The sequence below is a fragment of the Nematolebias whitei genome, chromosome 1, assembly GCF_014905685.2.
Source record: "Nematolebias whitei isolate Nwh7 chromosome 1, NemWhi1, whole genome shotgun sequence".
Lineage (NCBI taxonomy): Eukaryota > Metazoa > Chordata > Actinopteri > Cyprinodontiformes > Rivulidae > Nematolebias > Nematolebias whitei.
Genome location: NC_056498.1, coordinates 36914471 through 36936775, shown reverse-complemented (window position 1 = coordinate 36936775; position 22305 = coordinate 36914471). Strand labels below are relative to the sequence as shown.

At 40.4% G+C, this 22305-nt stretch overlaps 1 protein-coding gene across 1 annotated transcript in view; it reads left to right on the top strand.

Annotated features, from left to right (window-relative positions):
- dnah2 (dynein, axonemal, heavy chain 2) overlaps nt 1–22305 on the top strand; it is a 121179-nt gene that overhangs the window by 62952 nt on the left and 35922 nt on the right. The window contains exons 33-50 of the mRNA XM_037677468.1: nt 1490–1685; nt 4590–4814; nt 5866–5970; nt 6389–6577; nt 8204–8289; nt 8412–8542; nt 8680–8829; nt 10293–10460; nt 10579–10739; nt 11558–11697; nt 12240–12372; nt 12519–12658; nt 15563–15773; nt 15847–15963; nt 16043–16184; nt 17736–17905; nt 21247–21363; nt 21523–21687. Of these exons, the coding sequence (XP_037533396.1) occupies nt 1490–1685; nt 4590–4814; nt 5866–5970; nt 6389–6577; nt 8204–8289; nt 8412–8542; nt 8680–8829; nt 10293–10460; nt 10579–10739; nt 11558–11697; nt 12240–12372; nt 12519–12658; nt 15563–15773; nt 15847–15963; nt 16043–16184; nt 17736–17905; nt 21247–21363; nt 21523–21687 (2746 nt within the window). The remainder of the gene's footprint in view (nt 1–1489; nt 1686–4589; nt 4815–5865; nt 5971–6388; nt 6578–8203; nt 8290–8411; nt 8543–8679; nt 8830–10292; nt 10461–10578; nt 10740–11557; nt 11698–12239; nt 12373–12518; nt 12659–15562; nt 15774–15846; nt 15964–16042; nt 16185–17735; nt 17906–21246; nt 21364–21522; nt 21688–22305) is intronic.

The following is a 22305-nucleotide window of genomic DNA, read 5'->3' as shown; positions in this document are numbered from 1 at the left end:
AAGGCTTTATAAACCCTTCCCACACTCTTGCAATGTTCTAAACTCTTAAACCCATGTAATTTTAACAACCTGCATATATGTACTGCACAGTACTGCAAAATTTTACTCACCAGCTCTGCAGAGCAGCAGCTCGGTTCCGATTCTGCAGACCTACCCTGCAGCGGCGAAGTCCACCGCTCCGTCCAGGTTGATGTGCGCGTGGATAAATGAGCTTCAGGATTGTTTGAGACTTTCCTGCCAGTTCTGTGATCTTAATAGATACATCGTTACGTCTGACTTTGTGCTGCAAAACTTTCCCTCCGTTTCGGCAGAAAGCAGCGGCCGGAAGCACTGTGGGCTTCTGGGTAGTGTAGTTCTTTTGACCTGCTTTACAGTATAGACTTATTGAAAGAAAACTACAAAATGGCAGCGCCTATCCGAAGTTTTTTTCATTAACATTTTATTCTGTACCATCCCAATCACGTGAGTAATATTAACGTTGACAATCGTTGAAAGAGCAAGTCTGCGAACGTCGAACCACGAAGTAGTGAGGGACCATTCTATATTAAAAAAATGTAATCAAAGAGGGAAAAAAGCTAAAAACAAACAAACAAAAAAAAAAAACTAAAACACTCAATTAAGACCAACACGTGCAAGGCAAGATTTTCAGCTACTGGTTCCGGAGTGTCCCGTGGGCTAGGTAGTCTTCCCAAAACCCCAAACTGGATTTTATTTTTAATTTTTTTGTCAAAATATTTTGGGTGTGCTATGGTTGAAAAAAAATTATTAATATTATTTTTTTCAGATATTTAACTTAAAATAAATATTCTGTGGCTGTTCAAATAAATGAATGATGGAGTTTTTTCAAATTAAAGACCCTCAACGAGTATAAAAATAGGGCGATTTAAATTGAAAATCTTCTCTTAGCCTGATAGTGTTAAAATATTTACTAATTTATTGTGGATAAAAATATAATAATAATACAATAATACTAAAATAGTATTTTTAAGCAACTATGTAAGGTGGACGATTTTTCCCCCTTAAGGAATACTTGTTGCCATAAAGTCAAAGGATCTTCTGAGGTTTAAGGAGCTATAACCTAAATTTAAATTGTTTTTTTTAACCACTGAGATTAACATTTATAGAGTCTGTAGATTTCCAGTGACAGACAGAAAACCACTGTACCCTGCTGCTGTTTCAGGTTTTTCTATAAACATTGTATTATGAGCAGTCACATTTTCTATTTAAACAAAAACTATTAAAATTTACTTTGAATGCTGGTATTTATATTTTGTAAAAGGAAATCAGTTACCTGAAGTGGGAGTGGGCAGGACAAATATTTATAAAAGCTGGCAATCTGAACCAGCCGAGAGAATTGTGACGAGTGCATGTTTAAGCTGTTAGCAGCGTGTCAGCGTTTTGTCCATGGTACACAACTTTAACTGTTTCACTTCTCCTTTGTAATTTAAAATGTGGTGACAGTTATTTCTACTGTATCTCTTTCCTGCAGAGCTCCATTCTATAAGATTATGGTTCCTACAGTGGACACAGTTCGCTATAACTTGTTGGTTAAAGCTCTGGTGATGAGTCAGTACCCGGTGTTGCTCACTGGACCAGTGGGAACTGGCAAAACCTCTCTGGCACAGAGTGTCCTGCAAGAGCTGGATAACAAGTGGGCTGCCCTCACTATCAACATGTCTTCACAGGTAGGTGTCTTAGGGGGTTTCCTCCAAAGAAGCTCAAGTGTTGGACACAAGCTGATGCTAGAGCTAGTGAGCTAGTTCTTAAAACAACATTTAAGAACAAGTTGGTTTATTTTTCACTGCCCGAGAGTTAACTGAAAGGTGTGAACAGAAGTGGTCATTTTTCAAAATAAAATACCCTGCAACCCAATGTAAATTAAAAATATTTACGGTACGTAGATTTGTTTAAAAAAAAAAAAAAAAATGTTTTTTGTGTGTTTGGGGGCGGGGTCAGGTTCTAAATGATCAGTGGACTTGCACCTTCCTTGTCCAAGTGGTCGGGGAACCTAGCTGTAGAGGAGCGATATGCAGAAAAACACATTTTATCCAAAGCATTAGTGTCGTAATTCCTGCAAACTGGCGTCTTAATATCACCGCGCAGAGGTTAGAGAAGGTGGGCCTGACGCGATAAACAATAAATCAATCAATCGCATGATAAATGAAAATTATCAACCTCGTTTTAATTTATCGGCTTTATCATTTCTTCGTGTCTCTCTCTTTCTACCTAAGACACTGGATGACAAAAAGCTCAACTCCTGTGCTCTTCACTGACCCCTCCCTTTCTCTTTAAAATCTATTTAACTGTCCAAAATCGCATTTTTGGATCGTTAAAAACAGCTTAAGCTGAGAAGCTAAGCTACGAGCTAAGCTAACAGGCCGACCTCAGGAAAAAGCCTCCGTCTTCTTGAAGCTCCAAAATTCACGGTTGAAGCCTGTGTCTTCGTGTAAAAAGTTATTTTTTCTGGAAAAAAGAAGCTGAGAACTTGTTTACTGTTTTTTTTTATTAAAAGCTTTGTCAGAGAGTCAGAGTTTCTTTGTCGTTCCACCTCATGTGGTACACGTGGTGGATCGAAATTGTGTAAACAGGGTCCCAGTTACATCTAACAATAAAATGTAAAAGAAAAACAGTAATAACATCTAAGATATGAACTAAGAAAAACATTATCTAAAAATATGCTGAGCACTAAAAGCATATAAACAATAAAAACAATACACCTAACATCAGCACGAACATGAGTCTGTGTGAGCAGATGAGCACAAATGAACACAGCAACATGAAACAGATCAGCAGCAACATGAAACCGATCAGCAGCAACATGATGTGATTTTTCACAGTGATTATCCTGATTAGATTCATGAGTCTAACAGCCTCAGGGTAGAAGCTGTTCCTCAGTCTAGTGGTTCTACACGTAATGCTCCTTAACCTCCTTCCTAAGGGGAGTGGGGCAAAAAGTGTGTGTGCTGGTTGAGTGGGGTCCTTCATGATGCGAAAAATGCTTTTTTGTGTGAAAAATGCTATGCTAAAGAGCTCAAACCACACCGAGCGTCCGCCATTTTGAGAACCGAAAAAAGGAAAGAGAGCCAGCACATCACGAGGCCTCCCTCCCATTTTTCTTAAAAAAGAGATGCGCTGCTCGCTCCCTCACTATCCGTCCTTCGGTTCAATCAGTCTTTTACTGCCATCCGGGGGTCAAAAAAAGGTACTACACATAAAATAAATTAACCAACATTTCTTCTTAAATTTGAGAATAATTACTAATTATTCTCAAATTTCAAACAATATTATTGTTTATCGCAATAATTTCTGAGACAATTAATCGCCCAGCAAAATTTGTGATCATGACAGGCCTAATCACAAAGGGCATCAGGTGTAAAAACAATCACCAAGTCTTAATTCAAGTTAGTTTTTGTTGTGAACAAGAAGAAGAAGACAAAGACGAAGAAGACAATGGCGAAATTAGTTCTCTGCATTTAACCCATCACACGTCAGATACACCCAGGTGGAGCAGTGGGCAGCTACGTAAGTGCCTGGGGAGCAGTTAGCTGTCTTGCTCAGAGACACCACGACATGTGGAATGGCTCGGAGTCGAAACGTGACTTTCTGAGTCATGTTATTTCACAACTACTTTGACGTCTTATTCACGCTGAAACGAGGTAATTTAACTTAAATTAAGCAAAGCAAAAGTGAAACTTTCAGCTTATTTTTAAACTCTGTGCATATAAACCTGTTCACTGATCTGTGATTAGAAAAAAGCTTTTATTAGTCTTTTTGTAAAAACTGTAGTCGTCAAATGTTCTTGAAGGGTTGCTGGCTTAATTTGGTCTAATTCAGTAAACGGCTTGCATCTCCGTTAGACACATGTCGCTGAGCTGCTGCAAAGTAGGATTTGTAGCTGCACTAACATCTGCACAGGCTCCAGTAACCCACACATCACCTCTGGATACGATGATGCTGAGCCACACTCAATCGCGGCATGAGATGCTTCACATGCACTCACTTACAGGTGACTGATGGCGGCATTAAGCATACTCGTGCATGTTTTTGTGTGTACGAGTGCATCTGCCTCCATCCATCCAGCGTCAGCACAATTCACACGTTACACTAGAGTTCCCACTGTTTGGCACAATATTGCGAGACAGCTCCAATGAAGGGCTGGAAAAGAGCCCGAGATGATGGAGGTACTTAAAACCACCTCACACTTTTACAGCTATCACCACTATTACCTCTTGTTTCATGTCCATCAGTGTTCCCACCAGACCTTCACTAGTCTGTACAGGAGCCACTTTACTGTCACATCTCTGTTTTATTTTAGACTAAATAGAACAAATCCTGCTGTAAAGAAATCTTAACATTTTAAGAGTTGTTCTATCATAGCAGCAATTCTGTTAGGTTCACCTTTACTGCCTAAAGCACAAGAATTACCACAATTTTATAGATTTTTTAAAAAGAGGTTTTACTTCTAAAAAGGGCAGCAAAATTTGTCAAAAATATATTATTGTGATTTCAAGGTGTGCAATATAGATATTATAAAAGCATCAAAGTTTTCAGTTCGTCGTGTCATATGACCCGTCTCCTCCAACGTCCAGACCACCTCCAATAACATCCAGGCCATCATAGAGAGCCGGACAGAAAAGAGAACCAAAGGCGTGTTCGTACCAGCCGGTGGGAAGAAGATGGTGTGTTTCCTGGACGACCTCAACATGCCAGCCCTCGACTTGTTCGGGTCCCAGCCGCCACTGGAGCTGCTTCGCTTCTGGATCGACTACGGCTTCTGGTACGACCACCAGAAACGGACCCTAAAGTTAGTCAAGGTGAGAAATGACTGTTTGATGAAAGTAAGAACGAGGTCTGTGAGATTAAGATATATTTGTCATTTTCATTCTCTCTAGAGATGCACGATATTGGATTGTTGGTCGATATCCGATATGCCGATAAGTTAAAACTTATTTAGCCGATAGTCGATACCAATACCGATATTTTTCCCCTACACTTACTTACAGAGACTACATGTCTTTCTCTGCTGTGGAATTAAAATACTACATTATTCTGCATGGTCTTTGTCAATTTGGCCTGTTACCAAATGCAGATGCCATAAAGAGGGATGAAAATGAAGTAACAGTTCAACTTGGATTATGTTAAATGTCAAATTTATTCATGAAATTTACTCTCTCTAACACAATGGCAACACTCGAACAATGCAAATTTGTAAATTTCACAAATCTAACCTGTTCACAAGCTACTAGTGAAAAGCGCATAAGTACTAGTGCATTAATAGATACACTTGACAGTTTCTTAAATTAAAACTTAACTTAAAATAGAAACCTTTCATATTGATGAGTTAGTTTGATGGAATGGCCGATGTCCGATATTTAACTTTATCGCTAATATCGACCGATACCAATACCATTCCGATAATATTGTGCATCCCTAATTCTCTCATAGTTTTCCCTCTTCACAAAATATGTTTTAATAGGTTAAACTAATTAAATCATTTTATTGTGTTTTTTGTAACTTTTATACTTTTCAAAATATTGACTTAAAAATATTTTTTCCATAGGAAAAACATTAAAATCTCTTTATTTCCTTCAAACGCCTGATTTTGGTTCAACTCTGCGTCATAGTGCTCTATATTTGTCTTCCTTTGCTACTCTTAGCATTTTAGCTATCCTTTTACTTCTTTAGCTTTTAGCCAATATTGCTGTTACTTTTACCATCAAGCTATTCTTTTGCTAAACTTAGCTTTTAGAGATAATTTTGCTACTTTAGCTAGAATTTAGCATATTTTAGCTTTTTCTCTAGTTAGATCGGTGTGTTCCCGACCAAGATGTCCGCCTCTGATTTCTGTATTTTTTTTATAATCAGGACATGTTCCTGCTGGCATCTATGGGGCCCCCTGGTGGAGGGAGGACTCAGATCTCAGCTCGCTTTCAAAGTGGATTTAACCTCATCAACATGACCTTTCCTAATGTAAGTCCTACCTCTTTATTTACTTTTATTCCTTCTCCTTGAAACAATGTTTTAGTTTTTGTAAGTGTCTGGACTTTATTGCTTCTCATGTAATCCAACTACCTCTGTGCAGAACACAACACGAACTGTTAAACATTTTTTTTGTTAATCGTATTATTTCGGCACAAAGGAAATGGTCTGATTATTTTTATAGTTTGAACAACAGCCTAGTTTAAGCTATTTGTCTTCTTTGAACTTCCCTAGCTTCTTAGTCATTGTTATTTTTTGTTTTCTACATTTTATTTACCTGGCCTCTCAAGGTAAAAAAAAAAAAAAATCTGAAATATCTGCGTTATTCTTTTATTGTTTTGATATTGCTGCATGTAGGGTTCACGAGACGTTCCAAACTCATTATCACACTTTTCATTTTCACATGCAGGAGTCGCAAATCAAGAGCATCTACAGCACCATGATCACCCAAAGGCTGCAGGGCTTTAAGGAGGAAGTGAAGCCTGCTGGAGAGATTGTGACTCAGGCCACTTTAGATCTGTATAACGCTGTCACGACATCCTTTCTCCCCACGCCAGCCAAGATACACTACCTCTTCAACCTCAGAGATATCTCCAAGGTACAGAAAGGACCTGCAGGAAAATAAATTCAGTGCAAAACCAACTTACTAAACGTCAGAATAGTAGCTTATATATTTTTGATTTGTAAAGGAGAAACTAAACTAAATGTTTATATAATTTTAAATATTTTTTGTCTTCTTCTTTCGGCTGCTCCCTTTATGGATCACTAGCTGATTATCTGTCTCCATCACTCCCATCTCTAGCATCATACTTTCATATACCAAATCTCTGCATGACCTCCTTCACTACATCATAAACTTTTCTGTGGTCTTGATCTTTCCCTCCTTTGGCAGCTCCATATTTAAAAACCTTTGTCTGTATCCACTATTTAACATAACTCGTCTAATTTACCCACTTTCCATCCTCGCATGTCCAAACCATCTCAGCCTCGCCGCTGTGTTTCCAAACTGCTCAGTCTGAGCTGTCCCTCTGATATACTCCTTTCTAACCCTGTCCAATTTGGTCACTACCAATGAAAATCTTGGATGGTTGATCCCAGGTACTGAAACATCCTCATTTAGTACTTTTACTCTTCACTGCTTCACTGTTCCACTTATTTCACTCTCATCCGCACACGTTTTCTGTGTACTTCTACTGACTTTCATTCCTCTTTGCTCCAGAGCATACCTGCACCTCTTCAGTCTCTCTTCCACCTGCTTCCTACTCTCACTACACATCACAGTATCGTCTGCAAACATTATAGTTTATAGGCACTCCAAAGGGATTTCCACAGACCATGGTGTTATACTTTAGTACTTTCAACGATGCAGTTAGAGAGGACATGGAGATATTTGGAGTGAGGACAGAGGACACAGAAGATAGAGTGAGATGGAAAAGGATGACTTGCTGTGGTGACTCTTGAAAAGGGAATAGCGGAAAGAAGAAGAAAATATTTAGCATTTTCAAATATCAAAATATCCATCCATTCATTTTCTTCCGCTTATCCGGGGTCGGGTCGTGGGGGTAGCAGCTTAAGTAGAGAGGTCCAGACTTCCCTCTCCCCAGCCACTTGGGCCAGCTCCTCCGGGGGAATCCTGAGGCGTTCCCAGGCCAGCCGAGAAACATAGTCCCTCCAGCGTGTCCTGGGTCTTCCTCTGGGACGTGTCCGGAACACCTCACCAGGGAGGCGTCCAGGAGGCATCCTAAGCAGATGCCTGAGCCACCTCAACTGGCTCCTCTCGACTTGGAGAAGCAGCGGCTCTACTCGTGAGTCCCTCCCGGATGACCGAGCTTCTCACCCTATCTCTAAGGGAGAGCCCAGACACCCTGCGGAGAAAACTCATTTCGGCCGTTTGTATCCGAGATCTCGTTCTTTTTGTCACAACCCAAAGCTCATGACCATAGATGAGGGTAGGAACGTAGATCGATCGGTAAATTGAGAGCTTCGCCTTTTGACTCAGCTCTCTCTTCCCCACGACAGACCGGTACAGCGCCCGCTTCACTCAGATGCTGCACCTATCCGCCTATCGATCTCTCGCTCCATTTTTCCCTCATTCGTGAACAAGACCCCAAGATACTTGAACTCCTCCACTTGGAGCAGGACCCCCTCCCCGACCCGGATCAAAACATAGGACAATTGTTTTCTTAATATTGTTTTATTCTGTTTCTTGAATCATATTTTTTAGGTTTTCCAGGGATTGCTAAGGGCTCACCCAGACTTTCAAGAAACCCAAAACGGCATCATAAGACTGTGGATCCATGAGTGTTTTAGGTATTTTTTGCGTGCTCTTTATGATTAATGTCAATAAGATTCATAGTATCCTAGCTAATGCTTTAGATATACCCATATTTTAGTTTTTTTTGTCCTCATACATCGTGTTGTGTTGTTTTTAGAGTTTTCTCAGATCGGCTTGTAAACGAAAGTGACATGAACACCTTTGTTGCTCTTCTGGAAGAAAGACTGACCTCCCTGTTCAACCTTACTTTCCACAGTCTTTGTCCGAACAAACAACCACCAATATTTGGTATCTACAATATCGTATTGACACATTCATGCTAACATAGAAGTGTCTGTATTTCTCCATAGCTTAAATTGTTTGCGCAGCCATTGCCGATCTAGACGGTACCAATATAAGTGTCTGTCTTTGTGTTTGTGGATCAGGTGACTTCTTAAACAACTCTTCAGGCTATGAGGACATACTGGACGTGAAAGTGCTGAAGAAGTTCATGGAAACACAGCTGGAAGATTATAACCTGACACCTGGAGTGGTGCCCATGAGCCTCGTGCTCTTTCAAGACGCCATCGAACACAGTACATACGAGAATACAACTTATATTTTCCTGCTCTCCCCAATACCGTGGTTAACCCACACTAAATGACGGTTCATTACCGTCCGCCTTTCATGACGGCAGGCTATGACATCTTATAAATCAGTGGACACGTTTTAATGAAATCCTCGAAACATAGTCACTAGATGTACATTTACATATTTTAGTCAACCTGATTGAAGGTGGCAGCTACAGCTAGTCGACCTGAGGAATCACAAAAATAGCTCAAACATCATTTTTACAGATATTGAGCTGAAATTTGATGTGATTGTAGCTGAGAGACAACTCCAATACATATCGTATTTTCCGCCATACACATCGCACCGCCTTATAAGTTGCATCAGTCCAAATATGTCTAATAAAGTGGAAAAATCCATAAATATGTCGCTTCACCGCATACGTCGCATCTATTATGCGTCACCGCTGACCACCTGGAAATGTGGGCCGGTGTTGTGCCAAAAATCGATTGGCTGCCAAATGGTGGTCGCAGGAGCGTGCACAGGAGGACTTTAACAAGAATTTAACAAGATTAACACTTAAAAACAATTATTTCTTTGCTCGAAATTATAGCAAAGGTGTGTCTCAGTGTAACTTTTCCTTAATAAATGTCAAATCAGCTGCATTTTCAAAAGCCAATACGCGGAAGTAGGAGCGCGCAGAGGGATGACTTGCTGTTCATTTCTTCGAAATTTAACAAGATAACCACCTAAAAACAATTATTAGTTTGCTCGACATTATAGAAAAGATGTGTCTCAGTTGAGCTTTTACTTAATAAATGCACTTTAATGGTCAAATCAGCTTCATTTCGTCGGGGCGGTGCAGTGAAATGAAGCTGATTTGACGGTTGCTCCAGGTGAGCTGGATGAAGGGGGGCAGTCTATGGCCAGCAGATTGTGTAATTAATAACCACTTTTACTTATTATATGACACAACAGCATGTCTTAGTACTCGAGTGCCATCTCGTGGCTGGAAATGGTAGTGTTCGATATTTTCAGTCAGAATGAATGAAAACGGTCATATCTCAGCCACAAATTGGTTTATAAATATGGGGGAAAATCCATAAATAAGTCACTTCGGTGTATAAGTCACAGTCCATGTAAATTATGCAAAGAACTGCGACTTATAGACCGAAAAATACGGTACTTTGAGAGCTGATTGCGCAAGACCTTTGTTTAAAACTTCGACTTGTACTATAATTTCTTCTAACGCTACTTTTATGTTAGTATTTTTTTTATATATGCATGACTTCATTCATTTAATTGTCCACTAAAGCTTAACGAAACTATCATTATCAAAACAATAATGTTTTGTATTTGAACTTTAGAGAGATAAAAGTAGTTTTAACTGTCCTGATGCATGCTCATAGTTTTAACTGTGTTTTACAAACTTTACCCAGATGGACCAGGCAAATTGGAGACATTGGTTGTATTTTTGTGTTCTCTGCAGTAACACGTGTTGTACGTGTGATCAGTCAGCTCCGAGGCAACATGCTTCTCATCGGTATCGGAGGCTCCGGGAGACAGAGTCTGTCTAAGATGGCTGCCTTCGTCTGTGAATATCAGGTGTTCCAGGTGGAAGTGTCCAAACAGTACCGCAAACAGGAGTTCAGAGAAGGTGAGCTCAACCACACAAGTGCACTCACAGACGGGACTCGATTTGGAAATAATCCTGTCGAGTGGAGAATAAAACAACGGAAGTCCCATCTTTCAGAGCTTGTCTTTTTTCTTTTCAGACATCAAGAAGCTTTATCGTTTAACCGGCGTAGACAACAAGCCCACAGTTTTCTTGTTCAATGACACCCAGATCGTAGACGAATCCTTCCTGGAAGACATCAACAACATCCTGAGCTCTGGAGAAGTGCCCAACCTTTACAAGCAGGATGAGTTCGCTGAGGTCAGAATTCTCATTTCCTACCTGAAAGCGTTGCGATAAACAAATCAATTAATCACATGATGAATGAAAATTATTGACCTTATTTTAATTTGCCAGCTTTATCGTTTCTTCGTGTTTCTGTCTTTCTACTGAAGACATGGGTCAACTCCGGTGCTCTTCAATGACCCCTCCCTTTCTTTTTTCTCTTTATAATCTATTTTAACCGTCTAGAATTACGTTTTCGGAACGTTAAAAGTAGCTAAGCTGAGAAGCTAAGCTACGAGCTAAGCTAACAGGACGACCTCGGGGGGAAAAACCTCCGTCTTGTCGAAGCTCCAAAATTCACGGTTGAAACTCGTGCCTTCATGTAAAAAGTTGTTTTTCTCTGCAAAAAGAAGCTGGGAACTTGTTTACTGTTTTTTTTTTTTTAATTAAAAGCTTTGTGTGACAAATGCTATGCTAAAGAGCTCAAATCACCGAGCGTCCGCCATGTCACATCAAGGGCACTCCCTCCCATTTTTCTTAAAGAGACACGCTGCTCAACTATCCATCCTTCGGTTCAAACAGTCTTATACTGCCACCAGGTGGTCAAAAAAAAAGATACTACACTCCAAACAAATCAACATTTCTTCTAAAATTTGACAATTAATTATTGTTAAATTTCAAACAATATTATCGTTTATCGCAATAATTTCTGAGACAATTAATCGCCCAGCAAAATTTGTTATTGTGACAGGCCTACGTCTGGGTTCTTTTTTTGTTGTTGTTGTTGGTTTTGTTTAACTGAGAGCACTTTAACTGATCTGTGTGTGTGTGTGTGCGTGCGTGTGTGTGTGTAGGTGTGCAACACTCTGTCTGAGTTTGCCCGGAAAGACAACGTACTGGAGACTCCCGACTCGCTGTTCAGCTACCTGATCGAGCGAGTCCGGAACAACCTGCACATTGTGCTCTGCATGAGCCCCGTGGGAGAACCCTTCAGGTAGATCCTGTGAACGAGTGGCAATACATTAGGACCTGCTGTGTGAATCACTCTTTTGTACTGAACTCATACGAAACACCTTGTTTAATTGATCTATTAAGCTGCAAAATCCTAATTAGTTGTACAAACACATTGCTGTGGTGGCTGTAATGAACATAAGAGACAAAGGTTAAACTCCTGAACTTTATTACAGCCAGTATGCCATGATGCCAGACGCCATTACAGAACGCCTTCCAGACTTATTCCTCTTCTGCGTTCTACCTCACACACACTGTTCGTCCCCTCGCCGTCACAGCAGTCCCATCTAGTGACAAAACGTAACAACGACAACAGAACAAAAAAATGCATGTTCATTTTTCTACATGTTGGGGGATTTATTTTACAAGATGCACAAGGGCACTAAATAAAGTTCACCCATGTTGTTTTTTTATTACTGAGGGACAGTATTTGCAAGCAAACAAGACTGATTTTTCCTTCTCGACCATCATTTAAATGCATTTTTTCTCCTTTACACACATCACATCTTGAAAAAACATCAAAAGGAACCGCATCCTTCAGTACCCGGCAATCGTCAACTGCACCACCATCGACTGGTTTTGCGAATGGCCCAAAGACGCCCTGCTGGAGGTGGCTGAGAGGTATTTAGACGGACTGGACCTGGGCTCATTAAAGGGGGTGAGGGGATGCACACACACACACACACACACATACATACATACACAGATGCTTTTTTGAAATTTCTACACACGTGATCATTTGATTTTAATCTGCTGAAGCTCATGGATCATCACCTTTTCCACATGCGCTGCGTAATGTTGCAGATCCATAGAAAAGTGGCGAGCATCTTTGTGACCACGCACCAGTCAGTGGCCCAGGTCTCTGAGAGCATGAAGTCGCAGCTGAAGAGATATAATTATGTAACGCCCACCAACTACTTGGAACTGGTGTCTGGATACAAGAAGTAGGTTCCCTCTCACTTTCTGTTTTCACTTGTGGTATTTTTGTTTTACGGTTCTTCACTCTCCACCACCTTCCAACGTTTTGTGAACGTCCTCTGAACAGACGGCTGGCTTCAGCTCCCAACATCGAGAGAAGGCAGGACATATAAAGTCTATGGTGCAGACTTTAGGCTTGTCTAAACAGCCTCAGATATGATTTGATACTGACATTTTAGACTGGGGGGGTGGTGGCGCAGAGGTTAGAGAAGGTGGGCCTGTAATCAGAAGGTCGCCGGTTCAACTCCTCGGACTGACAACATTAAAAAAATGTGGGTGGTAAAGGTGAAATGCCCACACCTGCCTCCATCTTCATTTACCCAGCTCTGAGCCCTTGAGCAAGGTCCTTAACCCCCAGAATTGCTCTCCTAGGTCCCCTAGATGTCGGCTCTCTGCTCCACACAGAGGGCTGTGGCAGCTCGGTGGTCTGTGGTTGCGTCAGGAAGGACATCCGGCGTAAAAACAGTCGCCAAGTCTTCATGCGAGTTAGTTCTCAGTGGAGACCCTGAAGAAGGGAGCAGCTGAAAGACAAATAAAAATATTAGATCTAATTAGATGCCTAATGCCACTTGCACAACATTTTGTTCTCAACAATTCAACTTATTAATAATAATACATTTTATTTGTATAGCGCTTTTCTAAACACCCAAAGACGCTTTACATGAGTAAAAAAATAAATAAAATCAACAATGCATAACACATAAAAACACAGTAAAACATTTAAAAAAAGGGCAAATTCAAACATTAAAAGCGATTTTAAACAGGTGGGTTTTGAGTTCTTTCTTAAAAGTGGAGAGATCGGAGCAGGCTCGAAGCTGTTGGGGCAGTGAGTTCCAGCGGGTGGGGGCAGCGATGGAGAAGGCTCCGTCTCCCCAGGTTCGGAGCTTGGTCCTACAGGGGAGAGACAGAAGGTTGGCATCGGAGGAGCGGAAGGCCCGTCAGGTATGGAGGGCTTTGAATGTGATGAGGAGGATCTTGAAATGGATGCGCTGAGTGACGGGGAGCCAGTGGAGTTTCTGCAGGACAGCAGTGATACGTTCACGGGAGCGGGTGTGGGTGAGAAGGCGGGCAGCAGAGTTTTGAATATACTGTAGTTTATTGAGAGTTGTGGATGGTGTACTGTACAAAAGGCTCTTGCAGTAGTCGATTCTGGATGTGACAAAGGCGTGGATTAGGAGTTCAGCAGTGGAGAAAGTGAGTGATGGGCGGAGTCGAGCTGTTTGTGAGATGGAAGAACGCAGCCCGAGTTATCTGTTTGACATGGACTTCACTCCCCATCCCATTTTCTTAAACTTAAAAATTTAAATTTTTACAAATTGCTTTCTCAGACAAGCAGAGCACTTTTAATATAAAATAAATAAAATGTTAACATACGTGTGGTGGTAGTTCACATTGTAAAACACTTTGTGAAGGGAGGTTTAAATGTCTAGGAGTTTTGTAAAAGCCACACGTGCTTGAACGCTGAGTTCTGTGTGTGTGACAGTCCACTGCCCTGCTTGATCTCCACATTTTTTCTTGATATTTGTCTTATTCATTTGATTTTGGTTTTGCATTTTGCAGCAGATCCTCTCTTGTTTCCACCTAAACATTTTCTCTGAGAACCGACACTTGTCAGATTCTATCATGTTCATTTACCTGCGCAGTCTACTGGGTTAATGTTGTGACTCAAGCTTCTAAATGTTTTTTTTGACACAGTCAGCCTTTCTTCCATTGAGTGTGGACCTGTGGTTCAAAATTATATTCAGTGTTCACTGAGGGATTTCAATAGTGAATGTTTGTAGTTTCTGAGATGAGTGTTTTTCTGGACTGGAATTTAACAGGGAATGCACGTGAACCTTAATGTTTTTGGTGCAACATATTCAAGTGGAGAGGAGTAACACTTTGTATAAGAACAGAGATAGTTTTTTTTTTCTTGTCCAAAGCAACACAGCGTGATGAAAATTTTATACGCCACCAGGCGCAATGAAGGAGCCAGGGGGTGGCCAGTGGTGGCCTTGACCATCATAGATTATTCTTAGGCCACCCCGATCATTTAAGAAAACTATACTTTTAATCTTTATAAAAACTAGAAAGCATGGTTTTCTCAAATGGTAGTGGGGGGGTCAGTTTACATATATATACTGTACACATGATGGTGGCCATCTTGGATTTTGACATGGCAACTACTAAAGTGACCTTCGCTATCACCAAACCTCACAACACAACATCAAAAAGTTGTTGTGTTGCTTATTTTTTATGCTATCCAGCTTGCAAGGTTTGCATATTTGTGGCAGCCAACTTGGATTTTGACCTGGCAACCCAATTTTCAAAGAACCTGTTCTTACGTCTAGATAGGTGTAAGTTGGTACCTCACTTATTTTTCAAGTTATGTTCCCCATTGGATCTTCATTTAACCCATTCACCACCAGGTGGTGCAGTGGGCAGCTATTGAAAGCGCCCAGGGAGCATTTGGGGATAAGGTGTGCTGCTTAGAAACACCACGAGCTGTGCAATGACTGGGGACCGAACCTGGGACTTTCGGGTCCAGATTCGGCTGCCCTGCCTCTACATGCACAGATGGATGGAGCAGATCCAATTCCCCCTCTTTGCTACGTGATGGGGGACAACATAGGACCAAAAAAGACAAAAAAAATCAGATTTTGACTTTATAAATGTTTTAGTAGTATACTAACGCATACATATGGTATTTTCTGACTGCTTAGCGCCATTTTTTGTGCACATTTGTCTGAAAGCATTTGCATTTAACCCCTGCCTGAGCTCTGTAGTCATCTTCTGTGATTCAATGATTCGTGTCTGTCTGTTACATTTACTAAACGTGAGTCTCTGCCTTGATTGGATTGCCAATCATTCTTACGTTTGTGTCTGTTCAGACTGCTGGCAGAGAAACGCAACGAGTTGGGAGAGCAGGTGACCAAGCTGCGAAACGGCCTCTTTAAAATCAGCGACACTCGCGAGAAAGTGGAGGCCATGACCGTGGAGCTCGAGGAGGCCAAGAAGCAGGTGGACGAGTTCCAGAAACAGTGCGATCAATACTTGGCTGTCATGCTGCAACAAAAGAACGAGGCTAGCGAGCAGCAGAAGGTAAGTGTGGGAGTTGTCTAACATGAGAATGCTCATAAACATGAAGTGGCACATTATGTGCCTTTTTGTTCAGGTCGTCAGTAGAAATCGTGAGAAAATCAGTGCAGAGGAGCTGCAGTGCAAAGCCATGGCGGAGACTGCACAGAGAGATCTGGACAAGGCTTTGCCTGCCCTGGAGGAGGCTATGAAGGTAGACCTTTGTCTTATTGACTGTTTCTAACTTTTTAAAATTATTTCACACCCATTCATTGTTTACTCCTGACTGTCAGGCTCTGGAGTCCTTGAATAAGAAGGACATGACGGAGATCAAGTCGTATGGTCGCCCTCCAGTGCTGGTGGAGACGGTGATGAATGCTGTCATGACTCTTCTTGGCAAAGAACCTACTTGGGCCGAAGCCAAGAGACAGCTCGGTGAGAGACAGCAGCTGTGCAGGACTTAATGATACTGTTCATACTTGGGACAACAAGAGGACGATGTCACAAAAGTCTTATTGTGTGAATGTTTATGAAGCATTCACTCTATTGTGATCCATTTTTCTTCTGTACGTTTTTCGACGTGTTTCTCGTCCCACAGTTTTGAAGCTATTTCAACAAATCAAATATCAAAACATTCAGCTCTTTCAGGACGATCCTGCTATGACTTTTGGTATTGGTGCAGCTTTATTTTTTTTTTTAACGATCTTATTAGCCTTTTCTGCCATTTTTATTTTCCTTCTAGAAAATTAATTGAGCTCATTTTACGTCCTTCGAATCTTTAAATCTGTTTACAACCTTTTACTGCTCCTTTCACATTTTGTTCTCGTTCAGCTTCTTTGTGCAAATTTTTAAAAAAATTCAGCTACTTTCAGCTAATTTCAGCTGTTTTAACATCCTTTCAGCTTCTTTCTGCTAACTACAACATTCTGTGCTTCTTCTAAGTTCTTTCTGCAAATTTCAGCTTGTTTTTGCTCCTTTCAGCTTTTTTATGCAAGTTTAAGCTTTTACTGCTATTTAGCTGTTTTATGCTAATTTTAGCTTTTTCAGCTAATTTCACTTTTGTTGCACTCATTTAAACTTTTTCAGCCTTATTCAGCAAAACTGTGCTCTCTACGCTTCCTTCCGGTAATTTAAGCTTCTTTCTGCCTTTTAAGCTACTTTTCAGCTTTTTTTTCCTCTTTTCTGCTTTTTTCAGATAATTTCCACTTTTTTTGTGCTCATTTCTGTTTCTTTCAGCCTAATTGGGCAAACGTGTTCTTTCTGCTGCTAATTTATGCTTGTTCTACCTTTCCAGCTGCATTTTTAGCACGTTTTAGCTAATTTCAGCTGATTTCAGAAAAATTCAAGTTTTTCATGTTAATTTTTGCTACTTTCATCTTCATTAACTTCTTTATGCTAATTTCACCTTTTTATTCTCCTTTCAGCCTATTTCTGCTAGTTTCAGCTTTTTCTATTTAGCTGTTTTTATTTATTTAAGCTATTTGTAGCCTTTTCAGCCAATTCCACAATATTTTAGCTTATTTCAGCTCCATCTGTTTCCTTCTGGTAGTTTCAGCTTCTTTCTGCCTTTTCAGCAATTTATTTTTTTTATAATTTCAGCTTTTTTTAGCTAATTATCAAATTTTTGTGCTCATTCCTGCTTATTTAAACATAATTCAGCAAATATGTGTTCTTTATGCTTTCTTCTGTTATTTTAGGCTTGTTCTATTTCAGCACGTTTTTTTTTTTTAGCTAATTTCATCTCTTTTTCAGCAAGTTCTTCTGCAACTGCTTTTTCACTGGATATGCAATTTCTGCAGTTATTCCTAGATCAAAGAACTAAAAAAAGAACATTGTTAATATAAAACTGTAGAAAAGATATAAAGCAATCGAACATTTTTATTAAAGCTACACAAAGTGCACTCTGTTAAAACTATTTTGATCAAACGAACTGTAGAAGCACCGAAATGGACTTCGGCGCTTGTGACTTTGACTTGTTTCTGACAGGTGAGGCCAACTTCATCAAAACTTTGGTCAATTTTGACAAGGATAATATGTCAGACCGTGTTTTAAAGAAAATCAACCAGTTCTGCCGACAAGCGGATTTTCAGCCAGAGATTATTGGCAAAGTGTCGCTTGCTGCCAAGTCCCTCTGCATGTGGGTCAAAGCCATGGAGGTAAGAAGGTATTTGTTTCATACATGCAAGTTTTAAAACTAGCAAACTGTACAGAAAAGAACACATTTACAATGAGCTTTAATTTAATGTTCCCAATCTTAGGCCTTAAAAAGCCTTAAAGGTCCAGATTTTTCTTTTTGACGTGTAGCATCAGCGTATGCCAGCGGTTGAAAAAACAAGACAAACACGCTGGTATAAGTCGCATAAGTTAGGTGTAAGTTTTAAATTAGTTATCAGCACACTGATGTATAACGGCAAGACAATAATTTTGTTCATGCACAGTTTTCAGCATACACCCACGTGTTGCGACAGGTAATTGATGTGTCCGTTCACACGTTACATGTAAGTTACTCATAAGTTCGCATACATGGAAACCAATTGGAATCTGTTTTTTTACACATAACTTATTTCTAATCTGTGAGCACTTTGATTATGCACAACAATAGTAAATGGTAAATGGACTGTACTTGTATAGCACCTTTCTATCTTATCAAGACACTCAAAGTGCTTTACACTATAATCTGTGTCCTCATTTACCCATTCACACAGCACTCTGCTAGACCTATACAAAGACTAATCAGAGCTTTATCACTTTCATACACTGATGGGACACACATCAGAAGCAATGAAGGGTTCAGCGACGTGCGTAGAGACACTTCGGCATGTGACTGCTGGTGGAATCGAACCCCCAACTCTCGTATTGGAGGACGACTGCTCTAACCACTCAGCCACAGCCGCCCAACAATACAATACACACATTCGGCATAACAACAACGTTATGCCGAACTTCTGCATAGCATGTTGGAGAATGTTGCGATGATAAACGTGACATCAGAAAAGGGCAGTTCTGCACCCCCAGTCATTTATCTATACGTCTCAAAGAGGCTTCTAGTTGTTTTTTTAATTTTGTTTTATTCCGTTTTATTCCATCTTCAGCGTACGCCTGCACATTGGACAAAGTTTACATACATCAACGTCCATCCATCCATCCATTTTACCCACTTCTTTCTTTTTCGGGTTGCGGGGGTCACTGGTGTCCAAATCCAGCAGTCACTGTGCGAGAGGCGGGGGACAACACCCTGGACAGGTCTCCAGTCCATCACAGGGACACATAGAGACAAACAACCATTCACTCTCCCACTCACACCTAGAGAAAATTTAGAGTTACCAATCAGTCTAACATGCATGTTTTTGATCTGTGGGAGAAAAATGGAGTACCCGGAGAAAACCCACACAGCACGGAGGGAACATGCAAACTCCAGCCAGAAAGGTCCCAGGTTGGGATTTGAACTGGCGACCTTCTTGCTGAGAGGCAACAGCTCTACCAACTCTGCCATCGTACAAGTTCTCTAAAATGTTATATTGTGACAGGGCTTTTACTTTGAAACAAACGCTACAGTGACTTCTTATATTTCTTCTGGCCAAAAAAAAGTTGCCACCAAAAAAAAAAAGGTCACACTAATATTTCGTTGGACCGCCTTTAGCTTTGATTACATCATGCATTCGCTGTGACATTGTTTCAGTAAGCCTCTGTAATGTCACCAGATCTATTTCCATCCAGTGTTGCATTAATTTTCCACCAAGATCTTGCATTGACGATGGCAGATTCTGACCACGGCGCAAAGCCTCCTCCAACACATCCCGAAGATTCTCAATGGGGTTAAGGTCTGGACTTTGTGGTGGCCAATGTGTGAAAATGATGTCTCGTGCTCCCAGAACCACTCTTTCACAATTTGAGCCCAATGAATCCTGGCATTGTCATCTTGGAATATGCCCGTGCCATCAGGGAAGAAAAAAATCCATAGATGGAATAACTGTTCATTCAGTATATTCAGTTAGTCAGCTGTCCTCATTCTTTGAGTGCATACTGCTGCTGAACCTAGATCTGACCAACTGCAGCAACCCCAGATCATAGACTGCCCCCACAGGCTTGTACAGTAGACACTAGACATGATGGGTGCATCACATCACCTGCCTCTCTTCTTACCCTGACGTGCCCATCCCTCTGGAACAGGGAACAGTTCTTAACCCAATTTTAGTAGTTTCTTAAATCTCCTTAGATGTTTTCTCTGCTTGATGCATGTCAACGATTTGACCCTTCTCAAACAGACTGACATCTGTTCCACGACCACACAATGTGTCATTCAACATTCAATCAACCTTTATTTAGGCAGGTTAATCCCATTGAGCCTCGAGGACTCATTTACAAGAGCGACCTGATTTCAACAAAGAATGATGGACAACAGTGACAACAATAGACAGTTATAAAAAGGCATACATAGTTTTTTTTTTTTTTTTACAAATAAGACGGCAAAAACGTTAACAAAAACAGATAGATTATAAGGCGATTGTAGAGAACTAAAATCAGGAACATGTCTTCGTTGGTCCTTGCCAGGAGTCCAACAGATTCTTAAAGCCACTTAGAGAGGACAAGGTCGAGCGCTTCAAATCTTTTTGCAAGCTATTCCAGGAAACAGGAGCGGAGTAGGAGAAGACCCTTTTGCCTAGTTCAGTCCACACTGAGGGAACACTGCAGGTAATAATGTCCTGAGAGCGCACGTCGTAGCTGCACTCACGCAGAGACATGTAGGAGGAGATGTATGAAGGCAGCAGACCAAGAAGTGATTTAAAGATGAAAATGTACCAGACCACAGACATGGTTGTTTAAGAAATGAGAAGCAACTCATTGCACCAGTTGGGGTTAAATAACTTGTTGCCAGCTGAAAGATAATCGCCCATGCAGTAATTATCCAATAGGAGGCTCGTAACTATTTACTTAGTTAAATCCAGGTGGCGACATTTTTGGGGGGGCAGGCAGTGTAATTTGTAATTGATGTAGATTTTAAACTTAAATCATAATGGTATTTAAAAGGTCCTAAAATGTTTTAAATTTATCTTACAAAAAAATACAGAAATTTGTCCTGACATGGGAGAAGGTGGTGCTCGTACTGCCAACTCATTGTATTCATCACAAAATGGTCGCATGACCTTTCAACGTGTCCAATTTGTCTACATTTCCACCATCGTGTTTAACTTTTAATTTTGTCAATGGGCGCATTAAGTGTATTACTGGGTAACAGTCGCAGAAAGCATCTGCCTAAACAGCTCAACAATGACAAACAAGATCCCCCAAGTATAAACTCTTCAGCATGTCTTCAAAATCTGTAGAAGCCTGTTAACCACTTGTTTTTCACATCAGGTTTGTCAAAGCAGAGCAACTTCTAAAACATGCAGGACTGTGGCTCTCAAGGTCCAGGATTGGGCACCAACAGATATACAGTATAGGCATATTAAGAATAATATTGTGATCCATGGGTGTGTTTTCTGCCCTCTTTCTTTAGGTATATGGCCGAATTTACAGAGATGTGGAGCCAAAGCGAGCGCAACTAACAGCTGCATTGAGCCAGTTAACAAATAAACAGACTGCGCTGGCTAAGGAAGAAAATAAACTACATGAGGTACGTGGAGCATAGATTTTAGTGACACCTTCATAGATTTTACATTAAATTTACGCATGTTTTGTTCAGTCGTATTGCATTAGTCTACAGTAGATGTGATGATACTTATTCAATGGTAACTGGGAGTGTTTGTGTATGTGTGTGTGTGGCTGAGAGCAGGTGGGGGAAAAACTGGATCAGCTGCAGAAGCAATATGCCGAGAAAGCGGCCATGAAGGACAGTTTAAAAAAGAAATCGGATGAGATGGAGATGAAACTGGACCGAGCAGATAAACTGGTGATGGGACTCGCTGGGGAGCGCATTCGCTGGGAGGAGAGAGTTACTGTACGGTTACACATACGCTCACACTTAAATACACCTGACTGAATCCCACACTCTGGGAAAAGTACAGTAGCTTTAGATGGATAGATAGATAGATGGACGGACGGACGGACGGACAGATATACTTAGTTACATACTTACATACATGCATACATACATACATACATACATACATACATACATACATACACACTTATATAATTACATACATATATAATTATATACAAACATACTTTCTTACATACATATTTACTTGCAAACATACGTACTTACACACTTACACACATACATACATACATACTTAAATACATACATACATACTTACATACTTACATACATGCAAATAACAATAAATAATATCTGAATCTGAATCTGAACTTACTTACATACATAGTTACAGACATACTTACATACAGTACATATTTACTTATATCCATACTTACATACATAATTACATACATACACTTAAATACATACATACATACATACATACTTACTTATGTACATACTGTAAGTATGTATGTATGCAAGTATGTATGTATGTACGTAAGTATGCAAGTATGTATGTACGTAAGTATGTAAGTATGTATGTATGTACGTAAGTATGTATGTAAGTATGTA